The following is a 17592-nucleotide window of genomic DNA, read 5'->3' on the forward strand; positions in this document are numbered from 1 at the left end:
GCGATAGCCTCAGAAGTGCCTTTGATGTAGGGTATAGTAGCTGTAGTCGTGATAGATGTGGAGTCCCTGTTAGTTTCTGTAGTGTCGGTCACCCTGTGAGTGTTTCGTCTAATGAAGTCAGTGTTGTAGTTGTTTTTGTCAAAAACACGGTCAAGGTACTTGTTTTCGTCAGATAAACTGTCCGGTGTGTTGCAAACAAGTTGCGCTCGTCTTGTCAATGTCTTGATAGTCGTAGCTTTGTGGGAAGTCGGGTTGTAGGATGATTCGTCAAGAAGTCTGTCGGTATGCGTCGATTTTCTGTATATTGTTGTTCGTAGTTCGTTGTTGTTTCGGCCTACCAAACAGTGGAGAAAAGGAAGCTTGCCGTCTTCTTCGATCTCCCTGGTAAACTGAATGTCGGTGTTTTGTTCGTGAAGGTGATTGTGAAAAGCGTCAATTTCGTCTTTGTGTACGGCGGTAAATGTGTCGTCTACGTAGCGTAACCAAAGCGGTATGGTTTGTCGGCAAGTTGCAAGGGCGCGTTCCTCGATGTTTTGCATCACAATTTCTGCGACAACAACGGAGACCGGCGACCCCATAGCTGTTCCGTGCAACTGCTTGTAGTGTTTCCCGTTGTACTGAAAGTAAGTCGATGTAAGGCAGAGGTTAAGTAGGTCCATAACGTCTTCTGTCGGTAATGGTAGTGCATCAGTAGACTGTTGGATGGCGGTTTCAGTACACTGTAGAGCCAATTGAATTGGAATACTGGTGAACAGTGATTTCACATCAAAAGACACAAGTTTGTAGTCGTCAGGTATCTGTACGTCTTTGATAGCGTCAATAAAGTTCTCAGTTGATTGTAGTTTACGTCTTGATTTGTCAGTCAGTGGTTGCAGTTAAAGTCAGTCAGTCAGTTAAAAAGAAATGAGATATTGAAATTCATTGTAAGAACTTTGAAACTAGAAGTGTAATCACATTACTGGGCTGAGCAAAGAAGTGAAAAATAAAACTGACTATTACAAGTATAATTTTGAAGGTTATAATTGTCTTGAGATCACTGAGATAAGACTACCTACAACTTGGCTGATACATGGCATGAGGTAATAGGAAACAACTCATTTAGGCCTTCAGGGAGAGGTATCCACTTTCTTTGAGCCTATTACATGTTGTGGTTTCAATTTGTTCCTTGGCTTAAAGATATTACAAGTAAAACCAGTTTGAATTTCACCTTCTTGCTGCTTTCTATCTTTTGTTTCCCTTTCTTGTCAGGCCAGTACTTAGCTTGAAGAGTTTTCTTTGTGAGTCTGTCTTTACGAAGATCCACCCAATTCTCTTTACCAGCTGTCTGTTTTGGATCTAAGTGGGTAAAGCTGCTGGGAATATGTAGATTTTGTCAGACAGCCCTCTTTTCGGGTGTTTGTGAAAATGAAGCAGTCAGTAAGATACTTTAAACTGTGGCCAAACTGTGGAGTTAGAGTACTTTTTGGAGTTTCATGTGATGTAGAGGGGCTTGTGTAAGTCTTTCCGATACCTTTCCTTGGTTATGTTCTAAAGACTTGATAATTCGATTTTTAATGCTTACGAAGAATACTGGCGCACTTACAAAACTGACTGCTATCTATTAACACAGAGTTCCAAATTCAAATGTGGTCTCTTTGTTAGTCAAGAGTATCCTTGGTTGCGTGCTACCTCAGATTTTGTATGCTCATGTGGTTGCTGTGGGAAAGGTTGTGGAGAGATTAGGTGCTCCCCTCTGTTTAGAGAACAGTGATTTTAATTCTTACATTTTAAAGCCCTCCTCTTGTTTAAAAAAGAACAGTGCTGGGGAATTCATACTGCTCAGCACACACGAATATTATTAGCAGGCTCAGCAACAACTGTTTTCAACTAAGTTGAACTACTGTTACTTTGTTGTTTGTGCTGTTTCCTCAAATGAACTTAGGCTACTATCACAAAGAATTCTTCCAGATAGAGACCACTGAAGTAAAGTTGTACCCAGGCCACAAAAATTTTGGAGAATTTGTGTTGTGCCTGAAGTACTTGCTCGATGGTACACAAGAAGAGAGAGTCTTGCAGAGAATGGGGCTCCACTGGCTGATGCAGTGTGCTATTGCAGACAAGAAACTGATGAGGATACTGTCAAGTGTTGTAATCCGAGTTGTGCTATTCAGCAATTTCACTTGTCTTGTTTGGGTATCAACACTATTCCCAAAACCTGGTATTGCCCCAGATGTAAAGCTTTACCAGAAATCTAAGAAAAGAGGCTCTAAGCACTACTCAGCAAATACTAAGCCAAAACTCACACATGTCTCAACACACACCAAGCAAAGAATCACACAAACCTCAACAAACATTAAGTCAAACCGTCACACATGTCACCACAAACACCAATCAGTCACACATGTCACATCACACTCTAAGCAAACAGTCACACATAACACAGTACACACCAAGCAAACAACCACACACATCTCAACCAACACCAGGCCAACAGTCACACATGTTACAACAAAAAACAACCAAACAGTCACACATGTCACAACAAACACCAACAAAACAGTCACTAAACCCAGTCAGTTCTGGCGCTGAAGAAGTAACAACTCTGAAAACTGTCATTATGTACAGGCCTCCTTGTGACAAGCATGAGCCAGAAGGAAAACTGGGACATCATGAATATGGCCTAATTGCTTCCCCAAATGGATGGCTAGACTGTGTAATTATACACGAGGCCCACATAATACTGAGGAGAATCAGTAAACTCATATAAGGATTTCAGCGGCCTACTCTTGGCTCAGTTCGGCAATTTAATATTGTGACTGCACCATTTATTCAAATAGTCCACATTAATAACAATCACTGGGTATGTACTGGTTACATATATAGTCCTCCTGGTTAGGTTGATGTCTGTCTCTCATCTCCTGTGATTCAAGAGTTAAGGGAAATAGCTTTTGATTTGACTGGACCAGCCTTTAAGGGAATTCATTGTGTTCCAGTGCAACAACAGGCAAATGGTTCTGACTGTGGTTTATTTTCAATAGCTTTTGCAACAAGCTTGGTTTATGGACAAAATCTTGCGAATGTAACATACATTATCAGTCAGATGCATCCACATTTACTGCACTGTCTAAGAGGAGGAGTTATGAATCCTTTCCCTACCACTTGAACTTCTTTTACAGAGCAATGTCATGATTAGAGGGGAAAAAATATGTGGCATGGTTGGGACATAATCGTGGCATGACCGAAGTTGTTAGACAAAAATACTCAATTTTTTAGGACATGGACTGTACAGTAAAATCCTTTGCAATCATACAGAGTCTGTCTTATCAGACTTACATACAAAATGTCAGAAAACAAGTAAATGTTAAGTACCATGTCATTCTCTCTACACTCAGTAGTGGGTTGTAGTGACAATAATACAAATACAAATACTTTATTTATCAAGGGTGAAATACATTATTACCGATAGCCCGGTAGTTTACATAGTGGCCCTCAACAAAAACAAAACACAAAAAAAGAAATCTTACTGATCCTACTAATTATTACACTTCCAACTAAATTATTAGAATTTATCATAAAAATCAAAAAGTCCTACTAATCTTAAATGTTCTTGTGAAGAGTTTTCTTTGATAAAAATTATGTTTCCATATGGTCACCTAGATTATTCCATAGACAACTTGCACTTAAGTGGAAAGTCCTAAGCCCTGAGTTTCTTTTACATGATGGTGTCAAAACGTCATTACAGAGAGCAGATCTAGTTCGATAACCATGTGTAGAGGTAACATGTTTCAAATGTGAGGTGAAATACTCAGGACAATGACCCTTGCTAACTTTGTTAAGCATAAAGAGTTTCTAACAATAATAATAATAGTAATAATTACCTCTCTTTATACAAGATAAGGATTTTAGCTTTGCAGCTTGTGGGGTCATGTACAAATAGATAAATGAAAGGATAGTTGCATAGACAATAGTTTTAAAATAAGGCTGAAAATCCAATTGAATGTATGAACGTAAAATAAATATCTACAATGTACGGTCCTCTCTGATCAATGTTTAAAGTTATAATTAATGATTTTACCTAACTGATAACATTCCTTAGGTAAAAACCTCTTATAATGTGATATATATTGGCAAAGTCAGTGGTCCCAACCAAGGTACAAGAAAGTTTGTCAATCATCCTGGAAAAACTTTTCACACTGTTCACCTTACGGCACTCAATAACAACAATGACAACACATAACAAGAAAGATCTCTAAATACACTGATACTTTAATCCAAAGGTACAATACGATTGGAAAGGTTTGTCAAAGTTGCACTCATGGTAATAATTCTGTCAATCATTGGAATTTGAGCCTCGTGGGAACCATTAGGGTCACACTGTAAGAAATAAATAGGTAAAATTCCAGAAAGAATGGAGTACTTTCTGCTTAGTAAGCCAATCATCCTTTCCACTTGTATTCGGACATTTGCAATTCCACAGGTTCCCTCAACATGTATTGGGTCTAGCTGATCTTTTCCTTTTGTGAATGCCGGTATAGCAAGCTCAGCTCTGTGGTACATAAGGCTTTCCTGAAAAGTAAAGCCACGGTCTGCCATCACCAGGTACTAGCTTTTCTAAATGCCACACCTCTCAGTTAAATACTTATCTGGGGTACTTCCTCCCCAAGCGTCTGAGAGGAATGAAATACTCCCTTGTGGAGTTATTCCAACCAAAATTTTTGTAGGTGGAGAAGGTTTGTGCCTGGGCCATGAGATTTGAAGGTCTAGTGATAAACACCTCATAACATTTGATAATTACCATACTTTTGTTGCCAAAAACAGCCTGGAAACATTGAGGCATGGTTCTCCATGAATCCTCATATTTTGGCCACCTTATTAAAGGTGCTAAACAAACAGACAGAACCACAATTCAAGCGCAAAATATTCTGGAAACAGTTGATAGTGAAATTCCAAAGCAGTAGGCAAGATCCTGCATTGGCATGTTTAACTTAAGTTTCATCAGCGTGAGAACAATCTCTTGAAACTTTGATAGCACGTCATAGGCAGGCAATCCTGTGTAAAACCGGATCTTGTCATTGTCATGGGCAAAATAAGCTTCATTGAATGGCTGTTTCACAGCTGGGGTGCAAAATAAGTATTCAATCTCTTCTGTTTGAGTCACTGTTCCTGTTTACAGGAAGTGGTCGCTGTTCCATGTTTACAGGAAGTGGTTTGCACCGATATGGCGACCAATTAAAATGAGATCACGTGACTGAAAAGGATCTATTGCCATAGTCACAGACTTTGCACCTGAAAATAAACAAAAAAAACCATTAATAGCGCTTGCGGCAACCAAAAATCTAATTCACAAGATTCCAAGCAGTTTTGCTCCAATATGCCTTTTACGAGGTGCTTGGGGCTATTTACAGATCGAAATTGAAATATAACAGACCAAAGTTGACCGTTTACACGAATCTTTAATCTTGCAAGCAATCCATGAACCACAATCAACGATCAACCTCTCAATCAATCAGTCAATGGATCGATTGTAAAATGAAACAGTAATGCAACAAAGTTCTATCAATCTGATGAAATGTTGCAAATACATAATCAAAAATCGCGTGTAAAAAGCTGGGCCTTAACGCCAATAACGAGATTAAAATGGCAATGAACAATACAAATAAACCAATACAAACTAGGTTAAAGTACAAAAGTTACACGAATTTGGTAACTGGTTAACATCCTATCGTTCTTACCTAAATGGTGGGCGTTCACTAGCAAAAGAAACAATTTTGGCCTTTAAATCTCGAATCAATTGAAAGAACGGCAATACAAGGAAATTTCTGGTTGTATACTTTCGCCTAATGCTGGTAAACTAATCTAGAAAAACAAAGGTACTCACATATCGGTCCCGCTTGTGCCAAAGGTTTAAGAAATGAAAAGACAAAAGTTCACTAAGACCAATCAAAAACTTGCGAAGAACTGATTGCTAAACTCACTTTTATACGTGCGTGGTGATGCTGAAAGGTCCGATTACAAATTCAATAGAAATATAGACAAACAGATAACATTGTAACTATGTTCTTATCTAGGATCATTCTAAAATATTTCAACTACTAAACAACCAATTAAGTAGAAACGAGCCTTCTGGCTCGTGTCCTTAACAGTATCTCTGTCAAGTCACAGGACAATACTCCATAATCAATCTATGAAAAAGAGCGATAGATAAGCGACCAATTACAAAAAAAAAATAGTCTAGAATACCAAGGTAATAAATCTCAGTAAATCTCAAGCAGAAAATAGAGTGCTTACCTCAAATTTACGTAGTACTTTGGAGGAGATTCTTTCATGTTAGGGGAGGAGAGCAAATTGAAAGAATCTCCATCTACGCATGAAATTTTCTCAGACACTACATAAGTCTGTCAATTGAAGACAACTGACTCGCAATCAAGGAGTTTCCCACAATAACAACAATTTGTCGATAGCGTATTCCAAAAAAAAGATTGCAGAGTTCACAAAGATTCTTCACTGCAGAGATGTTCCCTGCAGAAGGTGCAGTGATTTGCTTTCTTTGTGGCATACACTCTGCTTGTAGAGGAGACATTAGAGAAAGAGGATCAGAGAAAGACAAAGAAATGCTGAAAGAATTGAAAACCATGCAGTTGTGGATGGTGTAGAAACAAGAGAGTGGTTTGGACTTCCGGTTGATGATAAGCTCAGATCGCTCAATGTTAGTCCTTTCCCCTCAATTTTCTCTTCAAAAGCTAACAGAAGAGCTGCCACTAAATCTGCATTCTGTGTGCTTGTGGTTGCTTTCTTAAGAGTCTAAGACCCTTTGGTCATCTTTATGCAGTTTTTGATGCTAAGAAGTCTGCTCTCTTGAGTTTGAGGAACTTCTATGTTGAATGAGAACTGGAGACCTCGATTCGTTCTATGTATTGTTTGGGTACAGATGGGTTATTTCCCTCAGCCACAATGCATAAAATTCACAATAAATATATTTTTCGAGCAGCGAGAGCCAAGAATATTCCCCAAACAGAAACTAGAGTTGTGAAATTCTGGCTAAATGAGACATCCTACAATGTTACCAGATGTTCTAACCCAAACGCATGCCCACACTTTCCTTAGACAATTCCTTGTCCAATTATTTCAGACCATTATTGATTTTTTAGATCGCTTCTGCTGTGCGCAATCCAAACATTCTTGCTACAAGTTTGTCATTATAGTGCTACGCTCAATTATACACCTAAATCTTAAGTAACGCAACTGTCATCAAACCCTTAGCTTGATTACTAAATTAAAAGATAAAGTATCACGCAATGTGCTTACAAGATTGTGGCAACACATTCCCCCCTTGACTCGATAACGAGTCAAGCATTAGTTCTGATTTCTTCCAACCATCCACAGGGGACATTCCTTGTGGGTTTTCTGGTACCTCAATCACAAACACCAGTTGTCTGAAGTCCCTCCCCCATAAGGCGTGTGAGGGCGTTGATACTTCTTGAATATCATTGTATTTGTATGTGAGCGGCCTTGACTTGGTTGTAGATTCCACTCCTGTGAGCAGAGTCGACAATTTGTCAAAGGACAACCTCGTGTTACGTTGTGCTTTCTTAAACAATCTTTAACACTTGCTACCATTCTTTCAAAAAACCTTCCCCACCAGAGTGCCCTTTCTAGGTTAAGCTTCCACTCTATCCTCTCATACTCTCAGCCCCTTTTATCTGGGGGTGGTTGAATAGCGTATTTTATGCTTTCGTTTGAAAGGTCTTTGCATTGTCTGATACGATCAGCTGGGGCCTCATATCTAGTGAAGAACCTTCGCAAACAACACCTAAATGTGCCAGCCAACAAGTCCTCCACTAGTTCCAAGTGTACTGCCCTGGTCATGCAACATGTAAACAAGGTGACATAAAAAGGCCCAGCAAAATCAACTCCCACTCAGAGAAGGGGGTGCTTCTCTGAATCTAATTCATTGTTGATCATTGTGTTCCATTTGATTCTTTTGCAACATTTCATTTAATTTTTATGAAGCTTCTTGATCGTGGGGCAAGAGTAATGAAAAAGATATTTATTTGTTGGCTGTGCAAGACAGACTGGAGGCTCTTGTCACCAGAAGCAAGACAGGCTCATCTATCCACAGCTTTGGAAAGAGGGCCATAGAGACAGCACAAAGTGCGTTTAAGGCTGGCATATGAATGTTGCCTAATACCAAAGTCAAAGTGACTGGCACTAATGAAATCCTATCCAGACGGAAGCAGATATAGTTGACATCTTTGGGCAATGACTCTTTGACCATGAACTATATAACGAAGTATAAAAAGGTTGTGAAAAAAACTCCACTCCCATTATAAGGATTACAAAAATCAGGAAATCTCTGTGGTGTTTTCTCTCTTCTTATTTCAAGTTCTCTCATCAGCTCATCAAATGCTGCGAAGCTGATTAAAAGGCCAAATGTCAACAGGAGATCACTGTTCAAGGAGCTGTCAACAGCTCAATCTTATTGATGGGATGCACAAGAAACAAAGTTGTAGTTTTGAGCTTTACGCCTCTCACCAAACCATTACTCTGAATGGGAAAACTTCCAGTATGTTTCCAAGAGGCCAGGAACCTTTAGGTGTGAACTGCAAAATTCTGTGTAGCGTAACACCACTTTTGTCTTTGTTGAAGTGAGGGAAGGTATTCCTGCATCCACCGTCACCAGTACACTTCATCCAGGTATTAAAATGTCTCCACCTCCATTGGGAACAGCATTCCTCTTTCAAGAAGATAGCTGGGGGAAGGGAAAATCCTAAATGCAGGAGTAGAAGATGGTTAGGAGTCAAAGCCTCAGGATCTCTGGGGTCGTCGCACACTTTAGTTAAGGGATGCCTGTTTATAATAGCCTCTATTTCGCACCCGAGGGTGACCACACCTTCATCTTAGAGTTGCTTGTTAAGGACAGCCTTCATAACTTTATGCAGTGTGCAGATACAGTGTTCCCACATCTCCATGTGTGGACTGAATCAAGTTTTATCTCGGGACTTGATTTCTTAACCTCTAAAGATTACTGCTCATCCTGAAAGCTGCCAACTTTAACGACTTCAATGATTGCTCTTTTGGCTGACTTCAACTGTCCAACAGCCATAGGTCTGATTTTCTTCCCACCTTAAGTTGGTGAACGTCCTCCTTGCTATTGCCTAGCAACAGCATTTTGGGTGCTATTCTTGAATCTTAACATCCACCCACAAATCTTTTAAGTTTGTGCTAGTTGGAGAATGGTTCAAATGTCAACTTAAATGGTATGGCAGTAGCATGAATCAGGCTAACAAACGAAGCTCTGTTTAGTTCTAAATTGCCCTTTTTCCCCTAATCTTCATTCATAGCACCAGAACACTGAGAGAAAGTTGCTTCATCAAGCCAGTGGAAATCAGAACCTTGTGTCCAGCACGTACAATAAATGATATGGTCAGCGGAAATTCGATGCAGGGCATTATTTGTAGATTTAAGCTTTGTGTGGACATGCCTCCATTGAGAGGACAAGAATTACTCATGTATCATCGATACACAGTTAGCGGCAAAGGTCTCATATCTCTTCTTATCTTTCCTACATAACGCAGTACATATGAAGTATCAGGCGAGAAAACAGCACTGTCTATAGGTTACTTGATTTCATCACAAATCAGTCTGCCACATTTGGTCAATAGCACAGCAGCAGACAACTCTATTCTTGGTATCGTTACAGTTTTCTAAGGGGATAATCTAAACTTTCCCAGTACAAAGGAGCAGTGAACATCGCCCTGGTTGTTAACCAATCATAGATAGGTGATAACACTGTAAGCCAGTTGTGATGCATCAAAGAAGAAGTGGAGCTGGCAGGAAGTCACTTCTTCAAAGTGGCATGGTTTGAAGCATCACTCTACATGAAAGTGCACAAGCTTTGATTGCTTGTGCAACGATAACTGCCATCACCTCAGATCTTTATCTAGGCAGGAAAGATATGGGAAGACCTCACAACCTGGATTTTCTCCTGAGGATGTTAGCCTCTATTAGCCCCTGTTAGCCCCTGTCAGCCCAGACTTTCCATAGAGTGGTCGAGGCAGCTAAGAATACCTGACTCATTGGTAATATGGGATAAAGAAGTAGAATGCAGTTCTCTGTACGATACTAAAGCAACAGCATACTTGGTGGATGTTGAACTGCTCTGTCTTTTGTTTTCTTCAGATCCATTTTTGAGGCTGGTAGCCCCTGTTAGCCTAAACTGTCGATAAAGTGGTCATGGCAGGTGAGAATATTTGACACATTGGTAATATGGGATAAATAAATAAAATGCAGTTCTCTGTACAATTCAAAGAGAACAGCATACTCGAGTGAGTAATTGTCTGTACTGACTTCATTTTTTTAAGTGTGAAAGCAATGCCTGCATTTCTTTTTTTCGGTGTGGCCTCCTCATGAGGCGAGGACCTGTTGTAGCATGAGACTCGTAGTGGTCTTGTTAGCCTCTGGGTGCCATTGAGTGGTCTGAAAGCAATGAATGACCTTGAAGACATAAGGAAGAAGCCGTGGTCACAGGCAATATGAAGGCGAGGGGATGGAATGCAACACATGGTCCCTGAGGAAGATATACTAGTAGGACAATGTGGAAGATCTCTAGGTTCTCAATCAGGCAAAGTCTAACAGTAATGGCTGCAGCATTGGCAGGTAGTATCATCTAAGGAGGCAATGGTGGGGATAAATGTGAAAGAAGATAGACTTCCAGACTGCGCAGAGTGCATCAGAAGCTAGAGAACAAAGATTACCTCATGCATCAAGAGGTGGTGATGGCAATGTTGTTACTAAGCCAGGGTATCTGATCAACAAAATGAAAAACAGCGAATCTGGCATAACCTTGGTGACCAACTGTTTCAAAGTTTAACCAAATTGTAACTGGCACGATGGCCATTGTTGTCTTTTAGTTGACCATTTCAATTTGAACATGTGTACCTTCCTCACAAGGCATTGGAATTTTGCGAGACATGGAACTTGTATTGGTGTTGTTAGCTTGTGGGGATCAATTCAATGAGTTTGTGTGAAGGAGTTTGAGATGTTTTGTGACGTACCTGTCACTGCACGAAAAATGGATTTACAACAACTGCAAAATCAATGCAAATATGAAGTAAATACCACATTTGATCAAATTTGTTTATATTTGCCCCGAGGCAAATTCCATCGTTGGATAATATTTGCACGCGAAGCAAAGATGGTAAATACCGCATTTACTCAATCTTTACAGTCCAAAGCAAATGAGAAGAAAAACTGCACATTTGCATCAGATTTAACATGAACTAAAAATGTGGTAAATAGATAAATCTGCCGCACCGAAACATGAATTTACAATTGTAGCAAACATTCCGCTGCACGTCGTTTTGATTACATTTACCTGCAATGCAAACCCCATTTTTGCATCACATTTGTAAGTAAAGCATAGGCGGTCGACAATTTATATTTACCAAGTAGCAAATACTACGCAAACGTTATATTTGTACAGTAATTACATTTGAAGCAAAGATGGTGAAAAATATCGTTCACTACGTATTTGCGCCGAGTGGCAAATGTGACAAAAAATCCACATTTGACTACTTTACAGGGGTAGTAAATGCTAGGAAAAAGCGTAAATTTACGGCCTGAAAGGATGAATTTACGGAGATGGCAAATACGATTTTTGCTTCGCTTTGATCGTGTTTGATCCAGTCAAAATTCTTGCTCATCATTTTAATTTTACTTCTTCTTCACACATCCAGTACAAAATACGTCGTGCAGGAGAGTATTTGCCGCGAATCCTTGTTGTCGAAAAGAAATGCAGAAATATACGTTTAAGTCGATTTTCTCAATGGGGATAAAATTTTTCAAAGTTAGCGTTTGCCTTCAAACTAGCAGAAACTAAACGTTCATTAAAACCAATGTTCTCTGTCGTTAAGTTTACCATTTACTCCCTCTTTTATTGTACGATGTCAAGAGAGTATAGAATACAAGCCTCTTTAATATACAATGATAATCAGTCTGTTTGCCAAAGTTGAGAAAATTTCTAAATCACTAGTATTTTTTTTCATATTCAAAAAAATCCTTTCCATCAAAAACTATGATAATACGTTAAGGACCTCTATGTAAATCACCGTGGTGACTGAGTCTCCTGTTTAAAAATTATTATTAAGGTTAAGAAAGGTTGTAAGAAATACTAGCTAAAAGTGAAAATATAAAAAAGCTACTTTTAGGCCAAGTAAAAGAAAAAATGTTTCTCATCTGAAATTGTATGAATACAAGCAGGCGAACACATTTGTTACTTTTGACTTACCGTATTTACCCGCAGATAGGCCGCACCCGCGTATTGGCCGCACCCCAAACTTTCAATGGTTTTCATGGAAAAAAAAAAATTGTTGAGGTCGAGTACCGGGTAGTTGTATGTGTTGTAAGTTAGGAACAATTTAAAGCGAACATTAAAACGCCAACTTACTGTACTACCGTGAGTTCTCGTGCATATTAATGAGGTGTGAAAACGCTTGTACCCGCGTATAAGCCGCAACCCCAATTTCGGTCCCATTTTTCCGGGAAAAAAGGTGCGGCCTATCCGCGGGTAAATACGGTATGTGGTTTTACAGGACATGCATCTTGTAAAGGTTGCTCAAAGTGCACAAAATATTTCCCCGGCACAGTGACGACTAGAATTGATTTTTCTGGATTTGATTTACCGTCTCCTCCAAGGACCAATCATAAGCGCAGGGAGGAAGCCCAAGAGATTTTGAATCAAATCAGTGCTGGAGATCGAGCATCACTGGAACAGCAGTTTGGAACACGATTCAGTGAACTAATGTCACTTCCTTACTTTGATTGTGTGCGATTTCCTATTATAGACCCTATGCATAACCTGTTTACTGGCACAGCTAAGCATGTAATGAAAAACATTTGGTTAGATGGTGAAAATCCCTTGATCAAGAAAAATGATTTAATAAACATCCAAGAAAAGTTGGATAAAATTAAAGCACCATCAGACGTTGGTAGAATGCCAAGGAAGATTTTGAACAGCTACGGGGGTTTTACTGCTGATCAATGGAAGACTTTTACCACACTTTTCTCAATTTATGCCTTAAGTGACATTTTGCCCAAACCACACTTAGAACTGTGGCGTCAGTTTGTGTTGGCGTGTTCTTTTATTTGTTCTCCGGTGATTTCTGAAACAAGAGCCTTGCTCGCTCACTCTTATTTGCTTAATTTCTGTAAAGGTTTTGAACAATTGTATGGCAACCACAGAGTGACTCCAAACATGCATCTGCACGCACACCTTGTGGACTGTATCTTAGACTTTGGACCAGTGTATTCATTTTGGTTGTTCAGTTTTGAACGGTATAATGGCATTGTGGGAGACTATGGGACTAACCAGAGGTCAGTTGAAATACAGCTTATGCGAAAGTTTATTTCCAATCAATTTGTAAAAGACTTGCCATTGCCTAGCAAGTTTCATGAACATTTTAAACCTATCTGGAATAGGAATTACCTACTTACAGCAAAACTACCTGGAATCATTCAGTTTTTCATGGAACAGACAATCAAAGTCAATGGACAGCCTGTTCCGTGCATACTTGCTTTTGTGCGCTGGTTTCAATCACATCCTTCACGGTACTCCTTAGGTGCTCCAGTGGAGGTGTGGTGCAAGGATCTCTGAATTGGAAGGCGAGGCTACTTTCATTCCTGTTAAGAGAGTACATGGAAGGTTTGTGCCAGTATTTGGTGTCATTCAATGGGAGCATGTGTTAGTAGTTTGTCCTCTTCCACGCAAACTACACTGTTAACGTTTTTAATCTGTTAAATGTTGGACTCTGCAATGAGTTACAGAATTTGAAATTTAAAAAAAAAAATTTAAACAGAGTAATTGAAAAGTCTCCTTTGAACGAAGACTGTGTTTCTATTTTGTGGCTAAATTTCATTTCTGGAAAAGGACTCCACTTTTTGAACCATTATAAATAAACTTTTTATGATTAATGTATTTTTAACTTTAGTTTTTAAAAACTTTTATAGGCGTGTAAGAGCACTTATGACTCAGTGACAATCAAAAATCGGAGTCATAATCAGAGTCATACATCATGTAAGACTCGATCTGGTGAAAAAACAATCCATTCAAAGGCATTGTGATGAGTTTAATTCTGCTTCTGCTCTCAATTGGGTTTTCACTAGTTGGTAAGTGATGGAGTCGTAAGTGGAATTAGAACGCTGTTTTCACACTTCTGATTATGACTCTGACTGTGACTCTGTTAGCGAAAAGCAGCTTTAAGGGTAACAATAATATTTTGAAACAGTTGGTCATTTCAGGAAGGATAGTTTATAGTTGCCTGGCCTGATGATGTGGCTAAATTGTGGGTTTGGAACGATTTTCAGTTCTTGAAACCTAGCTTGCTTCTATCTTACTCAAATCCAATTAGGTGATCTTGGTAAAAAAAATACCCTGCTCATATTAATCTATTTTCAGTCAAGAATGAAATAAACCCACATACATTTTAACTGAAAAAGGGTGGCATGTACTCCGTGCATTGTGGATGGGTGCCAGAACAATACTCCAATTGCCTCTGATAAAGGAATGGAGCAGACAGGGGAGAAATGAACGATATCTGCTTTATACACAATTGGAGGATCTGCTTAGGGGTACCATTTTTCAGGCTTCAGGTATTTGAAAGGGCTGGAATTCAACTTTTTGAAGTGTTTTAAAAGGCCCAGGGTTTGGAAACTAGTCATTTTTTGTTTGGTTAAAGGGCTAACAGGTTCAAATGAATTTATTAAAATTACATCAGGAGTCACCCTACCCTTGGACTATTTTCTTATAACTTGATTATTAATGCACAGGCTTGACATAAAACCTATGTATAATCTTTTTTCAGACCAGTTTTAGTGCACACATAATTTCTTCTATCATGTAAAAATCTGTGCAAAACTTAATATAAATTAAAGAACACATCCTGGCCCCTTGAAATGTGTAAGAGCTACTGTATTACAGAGTAAAATATGTCAAATGTTGGAATTGTTGGACAAATTAAGTCGTTGATGAACGATTACATTCCCTAAAAGGTATCAACCCAACCACCCTTTATGGAGATTTCGCGTATTATAAATGACGTAATTATCTAATACTCCGATATCACGCACCACCATCTTGGATCGAGTGCCGCACCAAAACAAGGCTGGACGGGCATGCGGTCATTTGGAGGGTCGCGTTACATGGAGTTTGAGTGGAAATAACTCGCAAATATGGCTCACGATCATTGCTGTGTAAATTACTGTACGAACGACAAACGAAACGAAAGTGGTCAGAATTTGTCGTTTTTCAACTTTCCTAAAAATTCTTCACAGAGATCGAAGTGGATTGCCGCGATAAAGCGAGATGAAGGGACGCTTTTTCAGGTGAGTGTCGAGTCGTGACTACAGCGAGCTGTCAAACGCACGTGTGCACTTTTGATATATATGTTCGGGAAGTTTTTCGATTTAAGACTCAGTTAGTTCCCGTCTTACTTGCTTCTTACACGTGAATTGCGTACTCGATTCATATCCAGAGGAACTATAGACTCATTACATTAGATTTTGGTCGATTTTGGCCGAAACTGTCAAACGCACATGGCACCGGTTTGTTTGTTTTCATTGACTCGAATATGATTATTAATATTCCATGAGATTCTCCCTTGTTATCAGCGATTTAATTCAGAGTGTTAAACTCGTTTCCTAGATCAAGAAAGGCTCTACTCTAGTGTGTTCTGCTCACTTCAAGCCAAGCGATATGTTTAAAACTATAACAGGGCTTATACGTCTGAAACCAGGAGTTGTGCCTTCGCAGTTTCAATGGACAAAGTCCAGCCAAGACCGCCCACAAAATAAACTACAAGAGTTAAAAACTATGGCAGAACAGCAAGAACAAGAGGAGCGATGACAATCTTTTGTCGATTCATTCCAGCAGGATGTCAAAATGGAGGAAGGGGAGACTGGATCAGGAGGCCAGGGAACCATTGCTAGTGATGAGCAAATGGAAGAAATGGCTACGGACGAACCGGAAAACGAAAACATAGAACCCGCCGAATTGAGTGCAGTGAAACAAATTGAAATCCTTAAAGCACAAATCAGTGATTTAGAGCAACAGGTGGAAGATCTAAAAGGGACCAGGTTTGGAGCTGAAAACATTTCCAAAGATTCTGAATTGCTGACATTTTACACAGGCTTTGTATCAAAGGAACGATTTGACAGCTTTTATAGCTGGGTTGAACCTTATGCTAAAACCATGATAAAATGGTCCCAGATTCAGCGGGAACGAGGCAAAGAAAACTACAAGCGGAGGTGCAGCAGTGGCAATTTTGCATTGTCACTCTATGACGAACTGTTTTTATTTATGATCAGACTAAGGTTGGGATTGCTGGAGACAGACCTAGGAGTAAGATTCAATATTAGCACAAGTACTGTCAGCAGAATCATTTTAACTTGGGCAAATTTTCTGTATACAATGCTTGGCCAAGTGCCAATTTGGTCCACAACTGCTCAGATAAAAAATAGTATGCCTCAGTGCTTCAAAATCACATACCCTAAAACAAGGGTTATCCTAGACTGCACTGAGATCAAAGTCCAAAGGCCTAGCTCTAAGGTTCTGAACTCAGAATTTTACTCTGCATACAAGTCGCATACCACCCTTAAATGCCTCATGGGAATAGCTCCTAATGGTGCAGTAACATTTGTAAGTTCTTTATATCAGGGAAGTATATCAGACAAAGAGATAACAAGGCGTAGTGGAATTTTGTCACTTATGGAAGAAGGAAACGAGGTCATGGCAGATAAGGGTTTTCTGATTCAAGATTTATTACAACCCCAAAAAGCTACATTGACAATCCCTCCTTTCCTGTCTAAGACAAAGTCTTTGCAGTTCACCTCAAAAGAAGTAACAGAAACACAACAAATTGCCCGCCTCCGTATTCACGTCGAGCGAGCAATCAGACAAATCAAAGAATACCAAAATTTTTGAAAAAGTTTTGCCACTTTCGTTGGCTGGTTCAGTAAACCAAATATGGACAATTTGCTGCCTTCTTACAAACTTTAGAGGGCCACTATATTGAAACTATAACTTGCCTCTTAGTATTGTGTAGTTCCATTACATTTCCTTACCCCCCCCCCCAAGAAGATTTTTCTTGCACCCCCCCAAGTAAGTAAGTAAGTAAGTAAGTAGCTTAAGTATTCTTTCTGAAAGATTAGGATTACAACTAACGGCAGAGGTTGCTCCACCAGACCTTAAACTATGAAGACCGTACAAGTTATGATCTACCCCTATTGTCTTAAGGCACTCTTTAAAGATTTCCCTACATCTGGTATATGATAATTTAACTCCATATAACTTATAAGAATTGGTGGATTTAAACAATCTTACTGGACGGAAAAGGGCAACCGAACTGGAAAGTTCAACGTTACCCATGGAAATATACCTCTCTAAAAGTGCAACCGGGCAATACTTACTAGCTAACCTCTTAATATAAACATAGTTACCTTCGCGATAAATATCATTTTTAGCCGTAGGAACAAACACCCTAAGATGATCAGGAAAAAATCCAAGATGCTCGGGCGCGATGTTACTAAGTTCGTCATAGCGAAAAAACCCTGCATATCCTA

The 17592-nt window shown here is 39.3% G+C and overlaps 2 protein-coding genes and 1 pseudogene across 3 annotated transcripts in view; all 3 read left to right on the forward strand.

The window, feature by feature from the left end:
* Positions 1-1911: 1911 nt before the first annotated feature.
* On the forward strand, positions 1912-11885 carry LOC149048757 (uncharacterized; annotated as a pseudogene). Its single transcript, XR_016185358.1, has one exon. The product of XR_016185358.1 is annotated as an uncharacterized LOC149048757 (transcript).
* Positions 11886-12630: 745 nt separating this feature from the next.
* The window catches only part of LOC149048758 (uncharacterized), a 9592-nt gene continuing 4630 nt past the window's right edge, over positions 12631-17592 (forward strand). The window contains exon 1 of the mRNA XM_089202138.1: positions 12631-15357. Within this exon, the coding sequence (XP_089058264.1) occupies positions 12779-13630 (852 nt within the window). The 5' untranslated portion in view covers positions 12631-12778 and the 3' untranslated portion in view covers positions 13631-15357. The remainder of the gene's footprint in view (positions 15358-17592) is intronic.
* Positions 15914-16954, forward strand: LOC149048759 (uncharacterized). Its single transcript, XM_089199546.1, has one exon. It carries the CDS (start codon positions 15914-15916, stop codon positions 16952-16954), a length of 1041 nt encoding a protein of 346 aa, XP_089055672.1.

The sequence above is a fragment of the Pocillopora damicornis genome, chromosome 3 (genome assembly GCF_964200805.1).
Source record: "Pocillopora damicornis chromosome 3, jaPocDami1.2, whole genome shotgun sequence".
NCBI classification, from domain to species: Eukaryota; Metazoa; Cnidaria; class Anthozoa; order Scleractinia; family Pocilloporidae; genus Pocillopora; species Pocillopora damicornis.